The sequence below is a fragment of the Alosa sapidissima genome, chromosome 23 (assembly GCF_018492685.1).
Source record: "Alosa sapidissima isolate fAloSap1 chromosome 23, fAloSap1.pri, whole genome shotgun sequence".
In the NCBI taxonomy this organism is placed as follows: domain Eukaryota; kingdom Metazoa; phylum Chordata; class Actinopteri; order Clupeiformes; family Clupeidae; genus Alosa; species Alosa sapidissima.
In genome coordinates, this window is record NC_055979.1 from 22,041,255 (window position 1) to 22,068,471 (window position 27,217).

Below are 27,217 nucleotides of genomic sequence, written 5' to 3' on the forward strand. Positions count from 1 at the left end.
TTACAAGGAGCATATCAGTTGGGTGAACTTGAGTGTGGCAGCATGTTTTAAGTGTGTGTGTCTAATTTCAGCTGCAATTTAAAGCTTTCTTTATTGGAAGCTTATAATGATTCATTGTAATTTTATGCAAATAAACCATAATGTATGGCACACTCCAGAAGTGAGTATCTCTTACATGGGCGGATTATGAACTTTCGGGCCCCGGGCCCAGATGTATTAAGGCCCCCCCACTAATTGTCGGAGGGGGGGTTTGGGGGTCCTCCCCCAGGAAATGTTTAATTTGTTTGATGTGATTTCCTGTATTCTGGTGCATTTTGGGGATGGCCAATACTAAATTCAATCAGATTCATAGCCTACATCCTGATTTGTTGATATTGAGGCAATGATTCCATGCCATGGCTTAGGCTTCAGGGCCCCCTGACCCCTTGGGCCCCTGGGCCTGGGCCCGGTAGGCCCGTGCAGTAATCCATCCCTGATCTCTTATCTCCAAATATCTTTCACTAATTTTATAATTTCCTGTGGTGTGTCCATAGTGTTCTAGCCGCTCTTTAAAGTCTACACTATCAGGTGACATTAAGATCCTCCATGTTTGTTTGTTGTATGAATTATAAGTGAGAGAGGATGGAGACAAACGAAAGAACAGCCTGTGTACAAGAGAAAGAGAAACTATGGAAGATAGGATAAAGAGTGGGGAGAGAGAGAGAGAGAGAGAGAGAGAGAGAGAGAGATGCAGAGGAAGAGAGAGAAGGAAGAACAGAGGAGTCGCATGTGTGTCCATGTCAGATAAGGTAGCACTCTCCCACAGGTTTGCTTTCCTCGCTACTGCGGTCCGCCTGTGATGTGCTGCCTGTGTGTTTGTGATTTCGTATTTGACCACAGATGAGAAACACATCTTTCTACTCACAGGATACTTTCTAAGCAATTTGTTCCATTGCATGCGAATAAACATTCACAGGAATGGCAGGGTTTGTGTGACTAAATGAAAGCACACTCTGGCTTATACAAAAAAAAAAGAGCTGCCAGTTGACAATGATTACAGTGAGCCTATCATGATATTCCTCTGAAGCCATACTCAACATGCATAAATTAAGCCAAGGACGTGTTTACGTTCAGATTTTAAGGGTAAACACACGTAAAAGCATGTCCAAAAACAACATTTGGTTTGCCACAGCTGAAATACTGTATGGCACACATATCCTATCCACACCAATATGTGGAGGATCTACTCCAGTGATTTTAACCTTTGGAGAATCAGTTTGCTATGATACACTTCCTCACTTATATCTGCAGACTGGCTGAACACACATTCAGGAATTTTTTACATGCTCCACTGGGTAGAATGTGACATGAAACCCCATGAGTAAAGAGAGGCAAAGAAAAAATAAATAAATAAGTAAACATCAGCTGGTCACTCTAGAGGCATATAAAAGGGGTGGGATATCCCTGCAGGGCATATATCACAAACTGGGGTCAAATCATTATATGTTTCACAACGTCTTTCTGAATGACCTACGTCTCCCATAGAGCCATCAGCTTGGTACCAAATAGGTCGAGTTTGTCCTAGGGGCTTTAGTAAGAGCAAAAACATCAACCTGCACTAGCTCAGTGTACTTGATCTACAGTATGTAGAGTTTAATTACTGCAGACTAATTAACCTCCCCAAGATGTTTGGTCTGGTAAAGTCATTAGGGTACACAGGAAAACTCTCGATCATTGGGTGCTGAAACTATTGTTTATTTCTATGATGCAAAGAATATAAACATTTTCATTATGCTCATAATAGTATATTTAGGAGAGAGAGGCGAGGAAAACGCTCAAATCTTAAAGTAACAATTTAATATCTCAGTGAATGTTAATTAATACTATAAAATAATGAGCTGAACGTAAACCTGATCAGCTCGTCAAAATATCGTGAGAACAGCTCGGTTCAAGGCTGTCCAATCTTATTTGTACAGAGGCGTGCTATCCTCTGCGGCCGTTGGTCCCTCTCCACACCCACAGTGCTCCAGTGTGGTGGGACAGAAGGACTGCGCGAGCCTGAGTGTATAGTGAGGTTGCAGTCAGAACCGTGTTTCTTTTACGGAGTACGACCAGGACAGCGACAGGCTGCAGTGTAGGAGTGTCTTTCAGATTTTCATGCAGAATTCGTATTCAAATGTTCTCAGCTGCGAGATGGCGTGAAAGAGCCGCGCGTAACGGACACACCACAGAGCCGCCGCGCGCACTTCACTCCTCAGTGAAGAGGGAGAAGGCACAACTCTCCTCTCGGCATCCCGCTCCTTCAAATATGGATTTAGGGTTAAAAAGGCGCAGTGGAACATTCTTATGGCTCTCTCTCCTGGTTTGCTGTATCGGCGGGACATTAAGCATAGGTGAGCATGTTCAATATTTACTGACTTTATATTACTTAAATGCTGCGGTGTAAAAGCATACCGCGATGCCACTCGAATCAGCTGCAGAAGTTCTGTAAAAACTTACTTCTGTGTTCGACTGTATAATTACTACACTACAATTACTACTAGACTGTGAATTACTACAGAGGATTTACTATAATGACAACTATGGGCATGCCTTATTCTGTTTTGAAATAATTGAATGTGTTCCGTGGAAACTGTGAAAACCTTCCAGTTGTGGTGTATTGGGTTTAACAAAGCATATGTCAGTTTACTGATCGTAAAATAGTCACTCAAACACAATGCACTGAGCTCCCCTCTTCAGTCCAGCAACTTTAATACAAAGAAATGCCTTTGCTAGAGACAAATAATGCGGGCTGTCCGTTTTTACATGCAAAAGGAACATTAGACTTGGTGTTCTCTCGTTCTGTCGTAAGTCCCCTTTCATACGCGCAAGCAGACTAACCTTCATTGAAGTGAGTAGTAAGCAGGATATCTTAGAGGTTTAAGAATATAGCCTACCGTTTGTCTTGTCTGAAGATGGTGTGCTCAGGAAGACATAGGCTGCATCACCATCGAGTTCGCACCCAATGGACCGGACATCTGCATCTGCAATGCAAACACGCTGCACTGTATTCTGCACTTTGAAGTTGTTTTGATATACACCAAAGTCTTTGCATTAACGGAACTGTCCAGCTGTTTATCTCAGTTTGGCTCGTCACCGCTTGTAAAACACCACCTTCGCCGTTTTACGTGTTCTGTAGAAGACTTATGATAGCACATGAATAAGATTACACGGGTATTTTCACGAAACAAACATTATATTATACGCAAAACAATAATCATGCCCCTCAGGAAGACGATTGTTTCCCTTGTTTACGCAGTCAATGTGGTTCATTTTTGTGCAATTTGATGGTACACAAAAGGCTGAATCAATGCATAAACCAAAAAAATACATAAATTAGTTGACGTCGTCACATCTGACAGATTTTATGGCGATTCTGAAAGAATTCTAGAATAATTGTATTCTATCGAGGGCAGACGTCCTATTCCATTCTATGCATGGCACATTCATACACGAGCTTTTTTAGAGGAGAAGGTAGACTTTCTCTCTTTAGCACTCACCGTCTCTCTCTGTGTATGTCTCTCTTTCTCTCAATCTCTCTCTCTCACACACAGGGACATATATCCTGCTTGCGCTAACGTACGCAGATTAGAGGCACTGGAGATGCATTTGTACTGTAATTGAAGCAGATGGCGTTGAACTTTGCAAGCTCCCATTCTCCTGCACATCAAATTCCTGCATATACGTGTATGCCATTCTCAGCATAATGTATGCAAGCCCCCCCCCCCCCCCCCCCTCTTCTCCATGGCCCACTGGCGTGGAGTGGCAGCAAAAGAATGGTCATAATTGCATCGCTGCTGAGTGGGGTTTCCAGTTATTATAATTCACTTCGAAAGATGCTTTCTTCCATATCAGTGTGGAATCATTCTCGGGTCACTGGAAGCTTTCTATCAGCACTGAGAGACTGGGATTGACCCATATTTAACCTGTCAACTAGCATTCTCTTCCCTGTTATGTTATACATCATGAAACAAAGTGAGGTATAATGTCTCTCTCTCTCTCTCTCTTTCTCTCTCTCTCTCTCTGTGTGTGTGTGTGTGTGTGTGTGTGATTGTGTGCTGAGTCTGTTATAACACTCTGTAAATGACATCATGGTTGCTCAAAACAGCAGATACTTCATAGCAGTTTAGCATGCCAGAACATTAATTCGTACAGCATAAACTAACAGTACAACTCTCGCATACAGCAGGTAGTTTTTTGTATATTTTACCACAGCACGGGAAAACACGTCACAGTTAAAGATAGCAAAGTGTTTCGTAGGAGAGTGCAGAAAGTTCCTGCACAGGACTGTGTAGTGTAGTAGGCCTACAGAGCCCTGCAAGTCGAGCCCAGTAGCCTGTTGGAAAGCCTAGCACAGCCAGGATGGCAGTGCACTCAGGGAAAACTCAAGCACTCGCCTACTTTACTCTGCCTAAGGGAGAATCCCTGATGTCACGGTAAATGTCTTTTAATTGACATAGACAAGCCTACTAAACTACACTTAAGTGAATGAAGTATTCAGGCATGCATTGTTGAGCACTCTGGTCTTGTAACATGTACAGTAAGCAAGACAGATGAAAGCTATGGAGGAAAAGTTATCTGACACACACATCCCAGGATTGCCACCAGACTGTCTGAGGCTCTAGACAACATTTTTGTTATTCTTGTGGAAAGGAAGACATCTCGGTTCAGCTCAGTGCAATTCAGCCATGAGGAAACTAAAGTCAGACAAAATCACAGCATTGCACAACCTAACAGTGAAAAGTACAGAACTGTAGGCTACTGAATTGTAGTACAGCACAGAAAACCACAGCTCATAATGCCATTCAAAATCAAAACATAAAAGCATCCAGGCCATATGTAAAGAGATCCACATGAAAGCTTACGCTGCACAGTGCCTTGTGCATTCTACTTGTGTGAAGGTCTATGGAGGGAGAGATGCATGTGTATGTATGTATGAGTGTGTGTGTGTGTGTGTGTGTGTGTGTGTGTGTGTGTGTGTGTGTGTGTGTGTGTGTGTGTGTGTTGATGTGTGTGTGTGGGTGTGTGGGTGCGTGGTGTTTGTGTGTGTGTGTGTGTGTGGGTGGGTGAGTGTATGCTGTTTGTGTCTGTGTGTGAGGGGTGGTGAGCGGTGGTGGGGGGGGGGGGGTGACTGTAGTGTAGTAGAGGCGGCTCTGCTCTTAGCCAGCAGGCACGTGCGCACATAAGACGCTGAGAGCCCCAACGCTGTGGCAAAGGAGAAGCTCACAGCTGGATATAATGCTGTGCTGTGCCGCTCGGAGTTTATGTCAGGTGACCCATTTTTCCAGCTATTTCTTTTGGGTTCCTCAAAAGTGATGATGGATTATTGCAGAAACCACATGAATACAAATATATACAGTTGATTTAACTTTGTTTCAAGGATACCCTTAGCTGTAGAAAAAAAATATGTTTAATGCAAAAGTTACTCTCTAGTATAAGAGCAGTGTCTGCCTGTATATGTGTAGGAATAGCTAAGTCTGTGCGTGTTTGTATATACACAGTATATGGTTTTCTGGTTTTCTTTCATATGGGCTGTATCATATGGTGTTCATATGGGCTATGTACAGTATAACAGCTGTATCATATGGTGTTCATATGGGCTATGTATAACAGACCGCTGTCAAGGAAAATGGGTTTTGTGCTTCTTATTCACATCTTTCATATCACAGTAGTCCGGTCACTTCTTGCAATAGAACTTCATACAGAAGTGAAAGCAGATGGTTAATCAGCTGTGTTCTAAAGAATGTTTGATTTAAGTTCAGTGTTTTGCGATTGCAAGCTATTTGTTCCTCAGCAAAAGCCAGGACGTTAACGGTAACAAATACGTGTAAAGAGGCATCATGTGGAGTTTATTTTTTCATTTTGGTAAGTAGCCGTATAATGCCGGGTTAATGTATAGAAAGTAGGGGTGTAAAGATTAACCGATACGTATCGGTATCCGTTTTTAACGTGTAAGATACGGCTACATCGATACGTGAAGCCCCGTATCGGAAAAAAACTGAAATGAACCGGTCGTTATATCGATTTACTTGTTCTGAATCGGTGCACAACCTTTTCTGCTCGCTCATACTCATTTACGTTCCAAGCAGCGCGTTCATCCTACTTCCGGTTTTTGAAACTATACGTGGCACGGAATTGTGGGTAATGCAGTTCGTTTTTTGGTTACATTCATTGCCCAAAGTTGTCAAATGACCTCATTACCCATACATCTATTGCAACTTAACCATGTGACAACTTGCACTCGGTCGGCTTTTGTTTTTCGAAATCCAGCGCGAAATTAAGCACTTATAGCAGGGGTGGGCAAACTTTTTGGCTCAAGGGCCACACTGGGTTTTGAAAATTGGCCGGCGGGCCGCACAACAAGTTTAGATAATCATATTCACACATTGTGTTGCCTAATTGACAACCATGACCATGATAATTGATAATATAAAATGAATGTGCACCTTGAGCAAATTATAAAAAATCTTTCAGAATGCTTTCCATTCTTGAACTGCATCGAATTGCATTGAATCGCATCGAATCGTACTGAATCGTTTTTTATAAACATGTATCTTTTCTTGTATCGAATCGAGCCCATGTATCTAGATGCGAATCGTATCGTCTTTTACATGAGAGATTCACACCCCTAATAGAAAGCCAGTCATTATCAATAAAATAAGTCCTTTCAGGTCGAAGCAAGTCCGGTTCGCCCTGTCAGGACTTATTTTCCCGATAATGTCCGGCATTCTATACATTATCCCTTACTTACATGTGTATGATGTGTCTGTGTGTGTGTGTGTGTGTGTGTGTGTGTGTGTGTGTACTGTATGTGTGTGTGAATGGCAGAAGACATGTAAAACAGTTATGCTCTGAAGAAGATCCTTAAGTCATGAGTTTGATGTCTACTGGCACTGCAAATATGAAGCCAGCGAAAGAATCAATTACTGTGTAGGGAGGCAGTGTTCAAATGCCAGGAGAGGTCTCTTGTTTGGCTGTGGTTCAATTCTGTGTACCGCTGGCTTCAAGCAATGAACTGGGTTATACCAATAAATGATACCACAGAGAGCTCTCCCGTTGGGCTAGAATGTGAGTTTTTAGATGTTTTTGGGTCATTAAGTTGTTTATTTTTTCCACATATACTAAATATACTTCATAATTCACTGATGAAGACAGTGAGGTTAGGTTTGTGTTTGAAATCCCATGGTGTGATGAAACGTGAGTGTAAATATATAGCAGAGGTGCTTGGTTCTTTGTAGCAACCTCAGCCTGTCAGAATTTATCACCGGCTCCTTTCGAGCTGGATGTTTGTATGGTGGAGAAAGTAAACCACTGCATAAAATCAATTTCGATGTGAATGCAGTACGTGTGCGTCTCTGTGTGTGCATTATGTGTGTGTGTAGATGTCTTGGTGTGTGTGTGTGTGTGTGTGTGTGTGTGTGTTTGTCTGAAAAACTGACTGGACATTATGATTCACGATAGGGTGGCATCTCAAAGAGCCTGGATAAGGGACAGAGCAAAGAGGGTAATAAATTGCCTTCATATATCTTCTTTACTGTCATTTATGAAAATGTGTACTGGGGAAGTCAAGCCTTGAATCAGAGTCTTACTGAGTCAAGGTTACAAAAAAGGTATCACAGGTGATTTTTATTTTCTTTGCTCTCTGAACTTCAAGCTGGCCGTCATGGATCTAGATTTATTAATCCAGAGTGCAGTATTTAAGCGGCAAATTAACAGAAAATTACACTGCACCTGTCAGTGGCTCAGACAGCATGGAGTGTGTGCTCAAGGCCAAGCACTTCAAAAGACTTCAGCGCCCCAAAAATGGACTCATTCGTCTTGTGGAACCTGTCACCAAAAGATAGGTGTTATTGGGACAAGAATTCATCACCGGTGCTTGATACTCCGTTCACATTATCTACTGTGGGCCACTGAGAAAATATTTTCATAACTACCACACAGAGGGGAGACAGCATGATGGGCAGCGTCATATATATTAATGTGTCCTCTGGTGTTAAATTATCAACCTTTTCTGATTAAATCTCGTTGGCAGTACTCATTTGAAACCGAGAATTAATGGTCCACTGCCCAGGGAAAACGGGAGCACGGTTGACTGCTACCTACAGCAGTGGCAGAGCCCCAGTTCCCAAACATCTGAAATAACTCCTTGTAATTGAAAGTCTACTTCTCAAGCTAAGGCCACAGCACTGGAGCCTGTCGATATTTATTGTCTGCTTACTGACTGTAGTTGACTGTTTTTAGTAACACAATGACAAAAGAAGTGATTGTTTTTTTGCATGTAAATATGGTTTCCTTATGCATGATCTGTATAACCTTGAACTAAAGTGAGTGATTTATTGTGAGCTAGTTTTGACTGATCTGTCATGCTATATGCTGGTTAAAAGAAGTGTAATATAGTTGTATTCGCCTAAGTAATCAGTTATGGTTAACTGAATTTTTACTGGTAATTATGGATTTTTTTTTCTTACTCACCTGATGCCACTGGTGAGACATCTCACTGCCACTCGATAGTGTTTGTCTAAAACCTTTCCATCTCGCTACCAGATTAACAAGTCAGTGTCTTGGCAGAATGAAGTTCCTAATTAAGCCAGCAGAGCTCTCAATTTACTTTTGTCGTCTGTCACTGAACTGGCCAAAAGCACTTGGTAACTTGTTGATGGTATCATACTTTGGACATAATTGAACTGCATAATTTTGCATTCATTAGGCCAACTCGTGTAGAGAAAATTCTGCTTCGCCTTGTGCCTTCATGCCTTTACAAAGTCATACAGTACAACAGAAGTGGCTTCAGGCCAGCATGTGAACATATGGCAGATTAAAATCAATGACTGTAAGTAGTCCCACTTATTGAACAGGTTTTGGTGTGTGTGTGAAATACATATTAATGTTGAATATGACTTTAAAGGTACTGTAAATTCTTTTGTTTAGGTGGTGATTTTAGTCAACATTTCACTAAATCCATAGCCATAAAATTACTAGCCTTTCTGACCAGTCAATATGATGAAACACTTCATCAGATATAGATCAGGGGCCCAGTTTCCTGAAAGCACCGTCTACGAAGTTCGTAAAGTCCCTCTTGCGAGCATCTTATGTTTTTCAGACCCAGGCATACAGCGAAATGCTTAATGGTCTTTGTAACCCCTTACCGAGCTGGGCTGTTCTGTCTCTCTCTCTCTCTCTCTCTCTCTCTCTCTCTCTCTCTCTCTCACACACACACACACACACACACACACACCATGGGGCAGGCATTAAACGAGAGTGAGGAGAAAATGGGCTGAGTCTGAAGACAGACACTGAGCATCTCTCCCTGTGGTCACAGCAAGGGTCGCAGAGGCAGCATGGCATTCAGCTCCACTATTGCATTTCACTCTCCACCGCCTCCCCAGAGGGGAGGTCAGGTATGGGGAGAGACCCCAGTGGCAAAGCAGGTCAGGGGAGGGTAGACTAAACTCCTCTCTTTGCTCTCTCTCTCTCTCTCTCTCTGTCACGCTCGCTATCTCTCTCACTCTCCCTCTCTCTCTCTCTCTCTGTCACGCGCTCGCTATCTCTCTCTCTCTCTCTCTCTCTCTCTGTCACGCTCGCTATCTCTCTCACTCTCCCTCTCTCTCTCGCTCTCGCTCTGTGTGTGTGTGTGTGTGTGTGTGTGTGTTCACAAACTTTGACAGTTTCACAGACTCACTCTTCTGTGGTTTATGCCTGTCATTTCGCCACATTAACGGTGCCTGCATGCCTGCCTGACTGCAGAATTGTAATGAGGTGAGAAACAGTGACTGGTCATGAGAAACAAACTCAATTTTTGGAGAACTTTTCAGTGCCTCTCCTGTGCAGCACTACCGTAAGTAGATCGGACAGTGCATCCCAAAGCTACATGTAGTTTGCTGGCAAGGCTACAATAGTGGCAGAGTAGTGGAGACAAGCTAACAACTGCAGTAGACCTAACCCCTACCTGCACTACCCAATCTTTGAATTAGTGCTTTAATCCCAGGGCAATGAACAAGTGTTGGATCCATTATCTATGTGTGTTTTTATATTATATACTTTAATTACTCTTTCTGCTGTTAAAGAATGTGTTTGTGCTGTATGTATGCTGCTGAGACCTTGAATTTCCCCTGGGGATCAATAAAGTAGCTATCTATCTATCTATCTATCTATCTATCTATCTATCTATCTATCTATCTATCTATCAGAACTGCTTCGCTTTATGAAAGTAGAAAGTTTGCTGGATGAAGGTGAATTAAAGCATAGTTTGTAAGGTTGCATGAAAGACAAAGAGCAGATATAGCACATTTTTAGAGGAAGTGAGATTCTTTACTTTGAGAAAAGTTGGCCGGATTGTTTGCCACTGTCTATGTAAATTTCAAGTCAAATGTCAACTAATATTAATTTCTCCCAAAAAAGTCTCTCTAAAGCGATGGTGTGGCAAGGTGTTGAATCAGTGAAGCTGAAAAGTTTTATTGGCTCAGCAGTGTCTGTGAATGCCAAATCACAGTGCTATTGACTGCAGTTTTCTCTAAGAACAATGGTTTTTAATTTTTCAACATTTTGTAGCACCCACTAGACACATCTATCATATGACCCCATTCAGCTAGGCCTTGCTCATCTGTTACTTGGAGAAGATATTGGACCACGAGTCAAATCTTTCACTAAACTAGTACTCCTCATCCATGTTCGTACTCTTCTATGTGATTGATGGAGCCACATTAGTAGAAGCATCTGTAAAAGAAGCTAGTAGACCTGAAGCAGCAGTACTGCAAAAGAAAAAGGTAATCCAGTCTGCAAAATAGGGATGTACCACATTGTGTCTCATCCATGATAGGATTCCCCTTCATAAGAATTTGTCATCCCATCTCAAACTTACGGTATACTTGATTACATGTTTACATTTACCCCAAGTCTGGTGTGTGGGAACATTTTGGATTTAATTTTACCTGATGACAGCTGCAACAAAATGGTAGATAGAACTGCGACTGTGCGCAAGGATTGTGCAACACGTATTCACAATGCTAGTCACTAGTTACACAGGCCCGGAGTGGCTAATTGGGAGCTTCGGGAGGATTCCCGGTTGGTCATTAACGTTTTGGGCCGTTCTGAATATCGTGAGCTTAATTTTATTGTTTCCAGGGTTGGGTAGTAATGGATTATGTGTAATCTGTATTACGTAATCAGATTACAAAAATCAAGTATCTATAATCAACCCAGATTACAAAAAAGAAAATGTGTATCAGATTATAGTTACATTGTTGGGGATTACTTGATTACATGTTATCATGCAAACAATGCAACTTTTTTATGATAGCTTAATTTATGTTTTAATTTTACAAGCAGCTAATTCATTCGTCTTTATTACACGGCTCTTCAGAGTGCTGCAGAATGTTCCATTCACTTGAATGGGCCTTTCCAGCGTTCGGTGGTCTGCTAATTCTCAATAACAGACCCTTGATAATTATAACAGACCGCTGTCAAGGAAAATGGGCTTTGTGCTTCTAATTTACATCTTTCATATTACTGTGCAAGGACTGGAACTTCATTCAAAAGTTAAAGCAGACGGTTGATCAGCTGTGTTCTAAAGAATGTTTGATTCAAGTTCAGCGTGTGCTGTTGCAAACTATTTGTTTCTCACCAAAAGCCACAATGAAATGGTAACAAATAGGCTATAGCCTAGGATATGTAGGTTAAAGAGTCACATCGTGGGGAGTTTATTGTTTCGTTTTGGCAAGTAGCCGTGTAATAAGTGGGATAATGTATCAACGCCGGTCATTATTGGAAAAATAAGTCCCTGTGCGTCGGGGTCCGGTTCACCCTGTCGGGACTTATTTTCACAATAATGACCGGCGTTCTATACATTATCCCTTACATAAATGTCATTATCATCCAATTGCCTGTGTAGTTTCTTGATGAGAAAAAGGTTCAAATCAAAACCCAAGATGGAGAAGCCGTCGACCGATAGACCCGTTCCAGTTGGGAAAAATGCATTCAGTTCTTGGAAATATCGCCACAACTTTGAATTAAAGACAGTGGGAAATAAGAATGTGTATGTTGTGTGCAAGTTCTGTAAAAACTAATCCTAAAGTAATCAGAATAAGTTACATGTTTTGGGTAATCCAATTATCCGATTACGTTACTGATTAAAATAATTGCCATGTAATCTGTAGTCTGTAATGGATTACATTTCAAAGTATTCTTACCCAACCCTGATTGTTTCTTAAGTTCATTTTCTGTGCCCTTTCGGCCCCTTACTTGCATTTTCCCAAATATTAAAAAAGCACTCACAAAAGCTGTATGGAAGTTACAACCAAGTATTTGCAATAATTAAGGGGAATAGGCTACATGTGCGGCCCCTCCTCCAGTGTCCAGTGGCACGGCTCTGACCAATTTTCAGGTGTGCAGGGGGGACGTGTAGTAGACTAATAATAATTAATTTTACTGTAAGGTAATAAGCCCAGATCTCACACGCCCTTGAAAATAAAATACCATTTTGCCCTATGCAACAATTTTAGCAAAAATGACTTAATTATGCAGGTTGAGAGAATTATTTTAGCAAAAAGGACTTAATTATGCAGGTTGAGAGTCGTTCTGATGGTTCTACAGCACTTTTTGGGTCATTTGGTGGGTGCTTTGTCTCCCCCTAGTGCTTCTCCGCGGAAAAAAACGAATATGCAACTTTCTGGTCGCGGTCCGAACACATCCGGATGAAACTCGGCGGAAATACTCGAAAATGTGAGGAGCATCTTTGGAAAATGTAGTCAGATTGTAGTTTCTAAGAAGACTGCAAAACGGACTCTGACTTGGCTTTGTTGCTGTTGAAATTGTAAGTAGCCTACCCTTGGGTGAACTTCGTTTTTGTAATGTGATTTGATAGTCTCTTGAACAATGTGTTTGCTTGACCGTTTTATTGTGAGCCCTATGTGTTTAGCTTGGTTTATTGATGGCTAGCTCGCTAGCTAGTGGGGGTTTGGCTTAGCAGTCACTTGCTACCGAAGCTGCAGGGGGAGCTATGTTGTGAAAAATGCGAGCCCAAATCAGGGCGAAAACCCAGAAACAGCGAAGGAATAACCAGACCTGCATAGGGCTTCTTTAAGATGTCTGTTGGGCCCTCCTCACATGGAAGATCTAATGTTCGGTTTCAGTGAGCAAATAGCCCTGTTGAGAGAACCTAGAGGAGCGTACAAGTTTGGCAGAGATAGGAGAGAAATGGGCATTTACAGGGCTTGTCACTGTTATGTGGTAGCCTAGAAGCTATCTTGCATAGCTCAAGTAGGCGCTTTGTGTACACTATGAAATAAAATATTCCATATTATTTCAGTCATGATTTTGTTTGTGCATGATTACATACAACATGAAAAAGTAATTCCGTGGAAATGCATGGATTCCAGTTGATTCCAGTAGCAGCAACTGGAATCCCTGCATTTCCACAGAATTATTTTTGGAATCTGATCCCTTGTCATACCTGTTCATTCGTACTCGACGCTCGACTTATCGTGACTAAACTCAAGATGGCGGCGAACGGTAAACTTCATGAAGGTACTGACTGTATAAATCGTCTTGTAAATAAACTACCAATTTTCAAAGTTCTCAATGTCTCGTTTTAAATGTCAAGGCCCTTGGAAGTCTACCAATGAAGTATGGAGCTACTTTGAGAATCGTAAATGGTGTAAACAGTAATTTATTTGTATGGCTAGGCCAATGCCCGAGGCACCCTCATCGAAAAACATTTGGTAGCATCGGCTAACTAGCGCCCGATTTCTGAGTGCAGGGGACAAGCCGAGATGAGCTATGAGACATACGTTCACAATCGGTATCATGTTTCAACACACTTTAGGTCAATATCACACCGGAATTCTCCTTTAACCTAATTTTCCAACCCACACAGTCTATCCTGCCATAATACATGAACCAATCAGATTAGAGTAACATACAGGAAAATAATAATAGAATTTATGAATGGAAATATGGATGGAATACTTTGGCCAATATTCACAGTGAATTACAGACGTGACATTTATAGAATTTGAATAGAATGAGACACTAAGAAAATATTCCCAGTTAGTTAAATGTATTCTACATTGACTGTGCTAAACCTACATTCACCATGTTGTGGTCAAGCAGTGTTGTATTGAATTAAGTGGGCTTTTTCTTTGAAAGTGTTGCAGGGTTCATATGGACATGACACCGGTTCATGTTTCGAATTCTGAGGTCTTGTGAAACGCAGATGGACTACACACTTACCAGATGCAGTCCTTGTTCTCTTTAAATGCACATCTTCTCATTTCCCCATACGTTTACTCCCACAACATCAGATCAAAGAGATCCAAATATGGGATTTTTTTTAACTACTGAGGCTATTGATTCCTGTCAAAGAAAATCACTCTATTTATCTTTCAGCTATACCATTCATATGGTTCTCCAAATTAAATACGTTGTAGGTTTTCATTAATTGATGGTTGTTCATTTTTGTAAACCATAATGTATGGCTTGCACTTGTATATGTACTATATGTATATTGGTTTAAATGTTAAATGTATGTTTAGCCAGATGCGTGACGTGTGTCCACAAAACAGTTCTCAACAAATGTGAAGTCAGCCTAATTTTAGGATGGAAAGTTCAGGCAGCGGCCCATATTTAAGCTTATGATCTTTTGAGTCACTGATGAATAATACATAGTAAGAGGAGAGCTTGTGCTGGCTTGTGCTGGCCAAGTCTTCCACCAGTAAAACATTAGGCAGTGGCTAGCCCAGCCTAAAAACGTTCAGCAGTTTGAAGTTTACCTCATTTGATAACCATGTTTCTAGTTCATAGTTAAGATGTGAGATTTCCATCTATATACATGAGACCTCATTGGGATGGTTAGCAGGAGAAATGAGAGTTTTATAACAAAAATGCAATTTGGTGACTTGATTGACAGTATTCATTTAGATCTATGTCAGCCGTTACTTCTTCAGGTGTTTTTCACTGCAGGAAATAGACAGAAATCAAAGAAAATGGAGAGGTCTGGACAACTGTATATTTTAGGGTGGCGACATGACCATATAGCCCTGAGAATTTGTTGGTTTGAAGTGTCAACATGACCTAGTTAGAGTAGTGCATGGGCATAATTTTTTCATGATTCAACTAGCCGTGCTGTGTGTCTGTGTGTGTGTGTGTCTGTGTGTTGTGTGTCTGTGGTTGTCTGTATGTGTGTGTGTGTGTGTGTGTGTGTGTGTGTGTTGTGTGTCTGTGGTTGTCTGTGTGTGTGTGTGTGTGTGTGTGTGTTGTGTGTCTGTGGTTGTCTGTGTGTTGTGTGTGTGTGTGTCTGTGTGTGTGTGTGTGTATTAGAGAGAGATGCGGTGAAAACGATGGCGGTGGATTGCTAGTATATGATTTGTGCTTGGATTTGATATTTTACTCTCTGTCTTCCACTTTTTGATAATTCTATCCCACTCCACTAGCAAGATATATCTACTGTCTGGATTGAACTAAGTTCTGTGTAATGAACAAATAGCAGTATATACATGAAATCTGAACTGAGAGTGCAATTAATGTCCCAATACTGCCAGATTCCATTCTAGCATGGCTGATGGACAGTCTGTTAATCTAGTATGTCGGCAACACTGTGGTGTTGATGTATAATACTGCCAACTCTCTTTCCTATACACTGCATTACAAGGCATGTACTCCAGACATTTGAGATTGCGTTGGCATGTAATTATGCAGAGAACTAGTATTGTGCCTCAAACTGAACCCTACGGCCCATAATTCTCCTTCAAGTTTGTCCTCTAGTAACAAGTTAATGCAAAGAACCATGACTAATTTACTTTTGTAATGTCTTGGCAAATGGGCACTTACTAGAAGGGCACACAAGGTCTGTTATAGAGGCATAGGAACAGGTGCTATACTGAACATTTACTGTGTGTCTCGCTCAGATAAGATAGTCCCAACCTAAGCTGAAAACACGTGGGAATATGCTCTCGGTTTCAACTCATTCCAGCACTCTAAACTTGGATCTCTTTATAATTCCAATAAAAAACCACCTCACTAGTTTCACACAAAGTAGCACAATAAGCAGCAAATTAAGCGTGCATGGCACTATTAGATTGGCTTTTTATGGGAGAGGGGAAACTGCCAGAATTCGATTTCATCCTGCTGCAATTATGTGCGAAAATGTTGGCACTACTGGGATGTCCTGTATTTTCTTAAGAAAAAGCTTTTCTTAACTTAAAAAAAAAACACACACACCTACCTAGACAAGACAGCTAAAACTGCTCATTCTGAAAAGGCATCCATCTAAAATAGCATCACATTGTATGCCATACATTTCAAATGATGGATCATTTTGATTTACCTTGAATCACCTCTAATGTAGAGGGAATTGTATGGGAGGAATATCTCAGGAGTAGGCCACATTTAAGGTGTCTGACTGCTGACAAACACCATCTTCTCAGCTCCACACAGATAGGTGGGAAATACTCACCTATATTCACCTATTCCTACCGTAATAGAACTTGTGTTCTGCTCTCGCGACCGTGCAAATTTCGATAGCAGCTGCTGTCCCATCTGGACAGTCAAGACATGGCACACAGTAGGCTACAGCACGTGTGCCAGGAACACTATGAAATTCAGACCGCTTCACTGAGGACAGACCCTTCAAAGAATTTGAAAATGTCCACGGTAACATTGTCAGTGCTGTCTATTGAAGCTTATTTTATAATTGACTCCAAGCACGTGTCTATTTAGACAGGGATGGATTACTGTACGGGCCTACCGGGCCCAGGCCCAGGGGCCCAAGGGGTCAGGGGGCCCTGAAGCCCAAGCCTTTGCATGGAATCATTGCCTCAATATCAACAAATCAGGATGTAGGCTATGAATCTGATTGAATTTAGTATTGGCCATCCCCAAAATGCACCAGAATACAGGAAATCACATCAAACTAATTAAAAATGTTCTGGGGGAGGACCCCCAAACCCCCCCTCCCACATATACGACAATAAGTGGGGGGCTCTTAATACATCTGGGCCCAGGGGCCCGAAAGTTCATAATCCGCCCATGTATTTAGAAGCAATGCAGCCTACGTCAACTGCTTTGCTATATAGCCATATGACACCTTAGCTTTACTAAACATGCCCCTGGACACACTCTTTATTAAAACCAGCAGTATGTCTTATTTAGTTGTTGTCCTTTACTTTATTTATCTGACAAATTCTTCCATTAGTCAAGCTGGCAAATATTAGTCTAGGCAAGATAGCAAGTTTAATTTCAGATGGATGATTGCTCGTGCTTGCACGCACACACAGATTAGCTGATTAATTATGACTGGTGGAATAGCATGGGAAATAGCAACTGTCGTGTGGCAGTGCGAGATAGTGGGGACACTGCATTAATAAGAACTCGCAGCCTTGCAGAAACAACATGGACGAAAGCATGGAAAGAAGGGTAAACATTAAAATGTTGTTAAAAGGTTTTTGGTTTAAGCTGAATTTATAGTATTTCAATGTTATATTGAAACTCTACTTCCATGTTATGTAGACTGCCAAATGGATCTTTCCTGACTTTAACTTGTGGGTAGCACATAGCCCATTACATTCCCTTGTCAGTCATCACAGTATATAATTCTCCATATAGCACAGCTGAGGGTTGTTTAACGGCACTCAGCTTCGTTCGCTCACTTCGTGCCCAACAACAGCCCTCAGCTCAGTCAGTGTGCTATATTCACGATATAGAACGACTTCTCAGGGCTTATTGCTTAACAAAACTAGTGCAACTTGAAAGTCCCCCCCCCAACACCACCACCACCACCCCCGTGGCTCAAATAATGATGTTGCTGGTGCCTAACTTAAGGGTACAAAACTCTTTATACACGTCTCTTTATAGATTCTGCTCTTTGTCTTCCTGGCTAAGGGTGGCCATGGCAAGGTGTAATCTAGTGTAGGCAGTATGGTGCTCTTGCTCTTGCTCACTCAACTGTGTTTGTTGCCCATCTTATTTTCAGAGAAAAAAAAGTGCCATTGAAAGAAAGGACGTCAGGTTAAGAGGTTCAGATGGTGGTGCAGCTGCACACTTTTTTTTTCTGCTGATGAAATTAGGACAACTTCCCAAAGAGATCAGAGGGACTTCTTCACTCACCAGAAGTCATTCCACATCCTGCACTTCAGTTCAAATGTTAAACGCTGTGCCTCGGCCAAGTCGCGATCTGTTTCGCCAGTCTGGCCCGTTAATCCCCTGCCAGGCGAATGGGCCTAATTAAGGCAGGAAAGTGCCCAGCTCCTGCCACATTAGCGCATTCAGTCAGAGAGCAAGTCTGTCAATGCAGGCGCACAGTGCAAATGTCCGACGCTGTTCAGTGCAAAGCTCTTGCTGGGATGGAGAAGGGGGGAAAAAAACAGTGCACACTTGGTCTCTGGCAGTTCTTGGTCTTATTTGAGATTTTGCCACATTTCACCGCTGCTGATCTGTTTCGGGGGCTGCCGGGGAGGAAAAAAGACAATGTTATGAGTTTGGTGGGGGGTATAGCATCAATACCCCTGCTCATTAGTATTCACTCTTTGGCTCTGTCACTTGGACTTAAGCTTGTCTGTGATCCCAGCAAACAGACTGAAAACTGAGTGAATGAGCCAAACGCTCTGCCTGGTGTTCCAAACTCTCCTAACAATACTGATTAAATCTGATTCCATGGGGGCTGGGAATCAGAGGAGGCATTTAATGTCAAAACATGACTAAACACTTCCAACCACAGATTTCGGTAGGAAGAAATATGATGATGAAATGTTGAGGCAGGGATTTAAGCAAAAGGCCCCGAGAGGACGTAGGTTACTCTGATTTTAGAACAGCTAAGGGGCATTGTTAGGGAAGACAACACTGTTAGTGTCCGCAAAAAAGTTACTACACATAATCTGGCAAGATTTAATAAAATAACAAAATAAAGGCACAGTAACGAGAAATGTAACGATTTATTCATAGATAATCATTCTCCCGGCAATAAATATATTTCATCTATTTGAATGGTTGCCAAGCAACATTGAGACGCAGCTACTTTAACTTTTGTATCTATGATAGCGCAGTAATATAGAATGAAATGTGGTCAAGGTGTATATTTGTGCTGGATTTTACAATGGCATCGAACGTGATTCAGCCAATCATAATCTAGGACTGGAACTATCCGTTTTAGAAATATGGAACTATGGAGGTCTGTGAGAATGGAATGGACCCTCTGATCATGCTCTTTTTGTTGAACCCTTTTGATGCTTCACTGAATTCCAGTATTTCATAAATGTAAGCCTCACATTTTTTTCCCCTCTTTCGTTGCCTACAGAAAAAAGAACCCCAGGGACCTTTTAGCTTTCATCAACCATGAAGAGTCTTTTTTTTCTTAGAAAGTTAAAAAAAAGCCAGATAGAGGATTTGGGATTTTATTTTAAGCGGCATCTTGTGATGAAAAGTTGTTATGATTGTTGTGGGATCTGCACTACTCTACACACATGAGGAGACAAAGCCACAGTTAGGAGTCTCAGAATGATGCCTGTTTTTTTATTTTTTTAAACCCATCCCTTCCTACAATGGCCCCCCAAAGAGGGAGTGCAACCTATTTAGGAGTGGAAGTGTGATCTCTTTTGTTTATTTTCAATTTTGGATCAGGCTGAACACTTCAAATGACTGCTAAAAAGGGTTGTCGCATCTGTAGGACTCACGTCTGTTTGATGTCATGCTTTCACACTGTCCTGACTTCCCGGTAATGATGATATTCTTTCAACTTTCATTGTCATTCAATTTGTGCTTCTTGACTAATTAATGATTTAAAATGGCTATGGATCGTTTGAAGCCAATTATACAAATTGGGATTGTCACTGTGGGCCCACCAAAGGAATGAGATTGATGCTACAAAGTGTATTCAACTATCAAATGAATAAAACATGGTGGCATGAAGCAGAATTCCTGTCTGGATGGTGGTATTTTACATGAGGTTGCATTAAGTGACATGATGGTATTATAATATTGTGTTTTGCATTTGCAAATTATTCATGACCTTGTTTGAGACATCTGTCCTTACACATATTCTCACACAACATATTGTCAAAACTGACTAGATGAACAGAGAAAGACAGAGAATGTGTGTGTGTGTGTTTTTACATCCATGTTTAACACTTAGAAATTTGTACTTCCAGCATCCTTTCATGTTGCATATTGAGTTACTGTTTTGACAGATAAGTTTGTGCTAACAATTAGTGTATTTATATACTTTGTTATGTGCTATTGTCAAATATTTACAATAGGGCTAATTAATGTTGGCTCAATATTATACTATACTAACCATTCTTATGTGTATTGTTTGCCATGTAAACAATGAGAATATCCCCAAAGACATTCAGGCAAGAAGACTCATCATCCCTCTTAACAAGGGAAAAGTCTTACTTTTTTGCTTGAATTATAGCTGTTTTCACTGCTACAAATAAAATCTCTGTACATGTATGTCTCTCATGCCCGAGTAACTGTAAATTACTCCTTTATCTGTAATACGATTGGTAGATGCATTGAACAATGCTTAATGCTTTCAATAGAGCAAATAAATGTTCCTTCTGTGTGAGCGATGAGAAGTAAATCTGGTTTTATTGCAGTGGTGTCCTATTATGTTCAGATTATTTTTCATCATCTGCAGTAACGATGGAGTTTTCTTTCACTATGTTTGTTACTATTTTTAAAGATCTCCAGGTTAATTAGGCCTTCTGACAAGCCCTGCCCTTTAAAAGACACCCTCTGGTGGAAAATAGTTTTAAACCTTGTCACCATGCCCATATGATGTTTGTTATTATGTTTTCCAAGACCTGTCATGAGCGAAATAAGCAGTCAATGTCATGGCCTTAGGTTCTACATTTCAACCAATCAAAGCCCAGCTAGGCCAATTCAGACATCAATCCATTAGTGTGGTAAGGGCAGACAAGCTACAGACAATGGATCAGCTGCAGCTGCCAATAGCAGGTGAACAGTGTGGGAGAGGGGGCCGGGACAGACAGATTCGAGTCCCTGAAGTGAGGAAAAAGGTGTGAAGGTATGCCATTTCAAAGTGTAATGCCAGCGAAAATCGACCGAGAAACACATCAAATAAGCCGTGGAGACAGTATTTTTCGTTGATCAACCACTACAGAGCTTGCTCTGGTATACGCTATACAGCATTTTATCTATATAGCATTTTAACCAGTAATATTGTTCAAAACAGTATCAAACCTCGTCAGTAGCTTGCTCAGGGTCCCTAGGCTACATATAACACGAAACACCAACAACGAAGTTAGCAAACCCGGAGTTTATAACAGAAGACTAAAATAACACTTCCCCTACCAGCTCCTCTCGAATGAAAATCCGTATAAGGCATTACCTTCCGGCAATAGACATCATGCTCTGTGTGAAATATCAGTCTTCTATGAGATTAACAGTCCATTGATCAACGAAAAATACTGTCTCCACGACTTATTTTATGTGTTTTAATGCAGAAAAACACCCTTGTGTAAATTTTCGCTGGAATTACACTTTTAGGTCATGAAGGGATTTTTTCATGGAAACAACTTCTGCATACTTTAAGTTTAGAGTAACAGAGACGCAGCTTTTTCTGGCCAGCACAGTATACATATCTTCAGCTTCTCCCCAAATCATAAAATACAAACTCCAAAAAATACTCACAATAGCCTTGTTTTTTACCATTTATGCAAATAGTTCAGGTGCTTATCTAAGTGTGGCATTCTAAGCTGTAAATATTCATGTTGCCCAGGATTTTTATGTGTGGTAGAAGATTCTGCCGTGCGCAGATGATGCCTGCCAGGCACCAGTCCACTGTATCCTAAAGGCACGCCGTGTCAGGAGAATCTCCGACTGAGGATGCTGCCTACGACAGGTGTTTGGCACTTTTACAGTCCATTGCTCAGTGCAGTCAGACTTGCCACAATGCTGTTTTTAGCAGCGTGCCAATCACTGCCTCCTGGAGCCCCTAACTGCTTTGGAGAGCCTGTTGAACTTAATTTAAGTGTGCATGTGTCATGTCTGACTGATAATGGCATAAATTCACCCAGTTCCCGGCTTCTAATGAACTCTCAATCTTCCCTCTCTCTCCCAGTGCAGCATTGACAAGTTCACTTGGCATAGAGTCACATGTTTATCTGATCATGCAATACTCTCCCTTAATCTCCAATTAAAATTAATTCCTCGCCAGCCTCCTGCTCACATAGCACTGCAACTGATAACGTATCACATCACTTGCTTTATCCTTCCCCTCTTAAAAAAAGTTCAGATTCTGCTCAGTGCTAGGTTGATCTGTCTCATGGTCATGACTCAGAGTCCTTTGACAAATGTCCTTGGTTTGCTAACTTTTTTCCCCTACCCCCCCCCCCCCCCCTTCCTGTTTGTTGACAGAGAACTGTGATGGATCGCTGGTGTCTCTCCTCCCTCCGACTGCCTTCAGAAGCTCGTCTCAGTTGTCCAGCAGTCATGGGCCGGGCTTTGCCAAACTCAACAGGAGAGACGGTCAGTTTTGCACAGGGGTGTTTTTTTGCCATCACTCCATGCTTTTTGATCACTGTTAGATCAATGGAAGACCTCAGTTGGCATCACAATGGCAGTAGCGTCTGACCTGACTTAGGGAATAATGTTGTTTATCAAGATTAGCTGGGATTATTAAATGGACATGAAAGAGCCTGTCTCTCATGAAATTATTTTTTTCTCTCATTAGTTAGGAACAAAGGAATAAATGATTGTTGCTTGAATCCCTCCAAAATTCAGATAAGAGACTAAAGGGCCGTTAGGAGGTGAAGCTGGTATCACTGATTCACACATTTGACCTTCAGCGTTGACAGCAGAGAGGCTGATTTCATTCAGATGCAGAAGTACATCTATGCAACAGGCACACAGCTGTCGAAAGCACATCAGGCATTCTTCCTGCATTATTAGATCCCACTCTGAATGTAAACATGGGTAGCTGGTACGGTTTAAAATATATAAATATGCCCTGTGGCTGTAAGGGCTACGTGCTGCATATTCAGCATATGGTTTTTGACACCATGTCACAGACACATCATCTACTGTATGAAGAAGGGGAGGATATTCTGCACTGTTTTTTTTATTGGCCATCAAGGCACTGGGAGTGCATCAATGGCATGAAACTGTCACGTCTCTTCATTATGCAGTTTTAATTACAGATGTGATTCAGTTGCACATTTAGTGGCTGTTGTCAATAGGCATGTCTTTTTAAGTGGGCCTCCAATTAATTGTCACTCAAAACAGAGTCTGAAAGTCTGTGCATAAAATTAATTGCTCTCAATCCAAAGCAACCTTTTATATACGGAAAGATGTCGATGGAAACATAGACATGCACTGAAGTGTTTTGAATCAATCATTATTTTTTTGGTAGTGGTTTGTCTTTTGTTTGTTTTTTCCCTATACTGCATCTCCCATTACACTTGCAAACCATTATAAAATTCAGACAGAGTGTCAGATTAAAACAGGAGTGATGCTGAGTTTATGATGATGAGTTTATGATCTGGTGAATACTCTCTGGTTACTGCTCTGCATGTCATAAAAGGTTGTAGGTCAAGCCACAGGGATTTGATTCAAATTGACATTGGAGTTAGCATTGGAGTGTGAAAAGCAAGGCAAGGCAGTCAGCTTATTAGTTGACAGATTGGAAGATGACTGCCATAGCCTGTCTGGATCTAAAGGAATCCTATGCAAGATGTTATTATATAATATATAACAGCTTCAAACCCAATTTGATTGTAAACTAACTGTAATTGGGAGAATAGCATGCACAACCAGCCTGGGCTTGAACCCTCAAACCTGCAGTACCTTGGACTGCGAGATGGGCATGCTAACAGATAGAGGCTAAAGCCCATTGTTAGGGCCTAATGGTGTCTGTTGCTAGAATCGTTGGTTGCTAGCACATCTCTTAAAGTGTTGGGAAGCAAGTGGATTTGCTGCTGGAACTAGGTTGGTAACATGTCCCCGGTCGTAATTTCCATCCTTGATTGTGATTAAAGATGGTACCTTTTTTCACTCCTGCCTATGTTGCCTGGTTGTTAAGAGTTTTTTTTTTTTTACCACTGCACAACACTCCTTGCTGCTGAATATTACAATTGCCTGGACAGGATGACTGTCAAAGTCTGCCATGATCCAGTGAAAATGACAGGTGGTGACTGGGATAAACCACTGCCATTCTGTTCCTCAGCTTAACCCTCGTAACCTTCCCGAGTGCCTCAGATTTTCTTTAAAATCTTTTCACAAATGGTTTGTGTCTGTACCTCAGCTTATTTGTATCTACACTTTAAGAACACTCGTGTGAATTATAGCATTTAATTTAGTCCAAGGCAGAAATCAATTACACCTTGTCAATCAATCAATACACACCTTGAAATCTTGCACACCACTCAACAAAACAGCCCATCCAGAAAATAAAAGCAAACAAACGGTCAAATCCATTTTTTTATATGAAACCCCTGCTAACTGGCTTAGAGATCCCTGCTAGCTAATCATGGGTTTTGATAGACAACCAGAGAAGAGAGAGAGGCAGATTGAGTTTATCTGGACCGCACACATGCAGAAAAGCCCAGTCTTGGCATCAGCACTGGGAGACACTGGGCCATTGTTTGTCTCTTTTTATATCATGGAACTAAACGGTCTGGGTTGGCTGGATGGCTGGCTGGCCTGCTGTTTGGCTTGCTTGGCTTGCTTGTCATCACAACACAGTACGGTGCTGTCAACACCTCATTTACATCACTGACTATACTGTACTGATTGGCTCTCCCTATGGACTCAGTAGGACCTAGAGAAACCTCCAGACAGTATTGGCCAAAAACGCAAGACAGGCCTTCTTCTGCCTGAAATATCGAGAAGAATGTTTACTTTTCCATAATATCAGAGATGACCGAAATCTTTGAAAAGAAATCCTATTTTTAAAATGTATGGTAAACACGCAGTGGGCCAGGCTGAGTCTCAGGGGAGTCATAGAGTATCTCTGCTCCGACAGTGAAAAGAACTCCTGCCCTTAACGCCTGCTCTTGAAACTCACATAACTGAGATTTTCCAAGTCTTAGACAGTGGGTCTAACCTTTGATGACAAGGCTCAGAAAAAGCTTCTCCAGCATATCCACCATGAGTTAAGCCTTTGAGCTTTATCTCAGAAGCAACTATGTTAAAGAGATTAGTAAATGTATTTCATAGCAGTGGCCTGGGAAAACCTCTTGGAAAAGCCCTTGAAATTTAACAAGTTTCCATAGCCTACACTATAGATTCCACAACAGACTGTGAAAACGTTCAGTTAAATGTCCTATTCAAGCTTGTGATTTGCTTACAGCCATTGCCTTCATTGCGATGCCTTTTCAACAAATAAAACTGTATCTTATGGAGTTAACAGTGTCTCCGCTGATAACAATTTTTTTTCTGGTGTCTACACTGTAGTCATGAAATGTTTGCCACCACGGCAAGAAAAAAAATCAGTCAAACCAATCATCAATAATCTAATCCAACTCCTTTGGCCTGGTGAGTGGCCCAGAGGTCTCTCGTGTAGTGCCCATTAGGTGATGGATAATGTATTGTCCGCTGGTCATTATTGGAAAATAAGTCCCTTCAGGGCAAACAGGACCCCAATGCGAAGCGGAGCAGTCATTATACAGAATTATCGGACCGCTGAACGTTATGAAGAGCCGGTCATGTTAATGGAACTTTCTGCAGCACTCTGAAGAGCCGTGTAATAAGCCTACAGAATTCAGATGTTTATTGTCACCAGAAAGGCTCACTTGCCAAACCAAACCTACATGTTATGTTACATACATGTGCAGTGCAGTACAGTGCCAGGGGGTATTCCATCAAGCAGGCTTAAGGCAAACCCTGACTTGTTTTGAAGTCTTGATAATTGGCCACAAGTCTTTCCACGTTCATCACCTTTGTTACTTTTTTAATTAATCCCTATTTCATCTATGGTCATATAGCAAATGCTTTGAGTTAAAAAGTTACTCTACATCAACATGCTTTAAAGTTAGCTATACTTAAGCTTTTCAGAAAACCTGTACACAGGAATAATGTTTTCTGACTAATGGGGGACCATGTTGCTGTTCACTATACTATAAGGAACAAGAGGAAGATGCTAGTCTAATACTGCTTGCTATTCTAATCTCTTGAAACACGTGGTGCTCTCTTAGGATATGGTTGCATGGTATACTGTAGCAACAACATCTGTGGATCATAGAAGAAATGTTCAGCTATTGTTATAGCTTGAATCTTGACACCATACGCAGATTTTGAGGTGGCCAACCTCTTTCATTTTCATACTTAACCTACATACTGTATGACTGTTTTACTATAGAAGATTATGAGTGAATTTCTCATAAATTGTAACAGCACTTTGACAACATGAATGTCATGTTCAGGGCTGGATCCCTAAACTATTATCTGTTCTATCCAGAACTGTATCTCCAGATTTAATTTATCTGTACAGTTGTGTTACTTGCCACAGTAGATTTCTCAGATAAGGAGGTTTCAGTTCGTCATTCTCATAGTGATGAACACTGACCCATTTCAATGCATGATTCAGAAAAATAAGAAGTTGCCTGGCAAGGCTGACTAATGTAATATTTAAAGAGTCTACCTTATGCCAAAAAGGTTTTTAGGAATGTCTGGGTGTGCAGCTCATAACAATTTCATTATATGATTGAGATTACTGCAGTTAAGATGGTTGGTTGGTACTTTGTAGAACTTTTCTTTGACAAAGTATGTGTTTCTTTTCAGTGTACAGTATACTGATGTAACTGTGTGTGAAAAAAGTTTACGTCTCATCTTTGCAGGAGAGATCATTCAAAATACTCTATCTATATTCATTGCCTTTCTCTGTTATCATACAATTGAGAATAAAGTACAAACAGTGGACTAAGTCTTGCCGTGAATGCAAATTCTGGAAAATTAGAGTGCTCTTTCTTGAATATCAACATCCTCAATTGGTCTGTTCACTCTCAACAGTGAACATAGTCCCTCTTTAGCAAAAAAAAAACTGTGATGCATTGCTAAGAAAATACTATTTAGATTTTTATTTTTATTTTTTGCAATTAAGGATTAACATTAGCATTAGTACATCAACATTAGTACATTAACTGTAGGGAACAGGAAGAGAGGCTTGAAAATCCATTCTTAAACTAAACTGGAAACTCTTATTTCCTCAGTAGACTTTTTTTAACATAAGTCACTACACTGAGTGTTACAGCAG

General features: G+C 41.1%; 1 protein-coding gene across 1 annotated transcript in view; it reads left to right on the forward strand.

The window, feature by feature from the left end:
• Positions 1-2,008: 2,008 nt before the first annotated feature.
• Positions 2,009-27,217, forward strand: part of cntnap3 (contactin associated protein family member 3) — an 89,513-nt gene continuing 64,304 nt past the window's right edge. The window contains exons 1-2 of the mRNA XM_042081097.1: positions 2,009-2,372; positions 22,384-22,494. Coding sequence (XP_041937031.1) covers positions 2,156-2,372; positions 22,384-22,494 — 328 coding nt within the window. The 5' untranslated portion in view covers positions 2,009-2,155. The remainder of the gene's footprint in view (positions 2,373-22,383; positions 22,495-27,217) is intronic.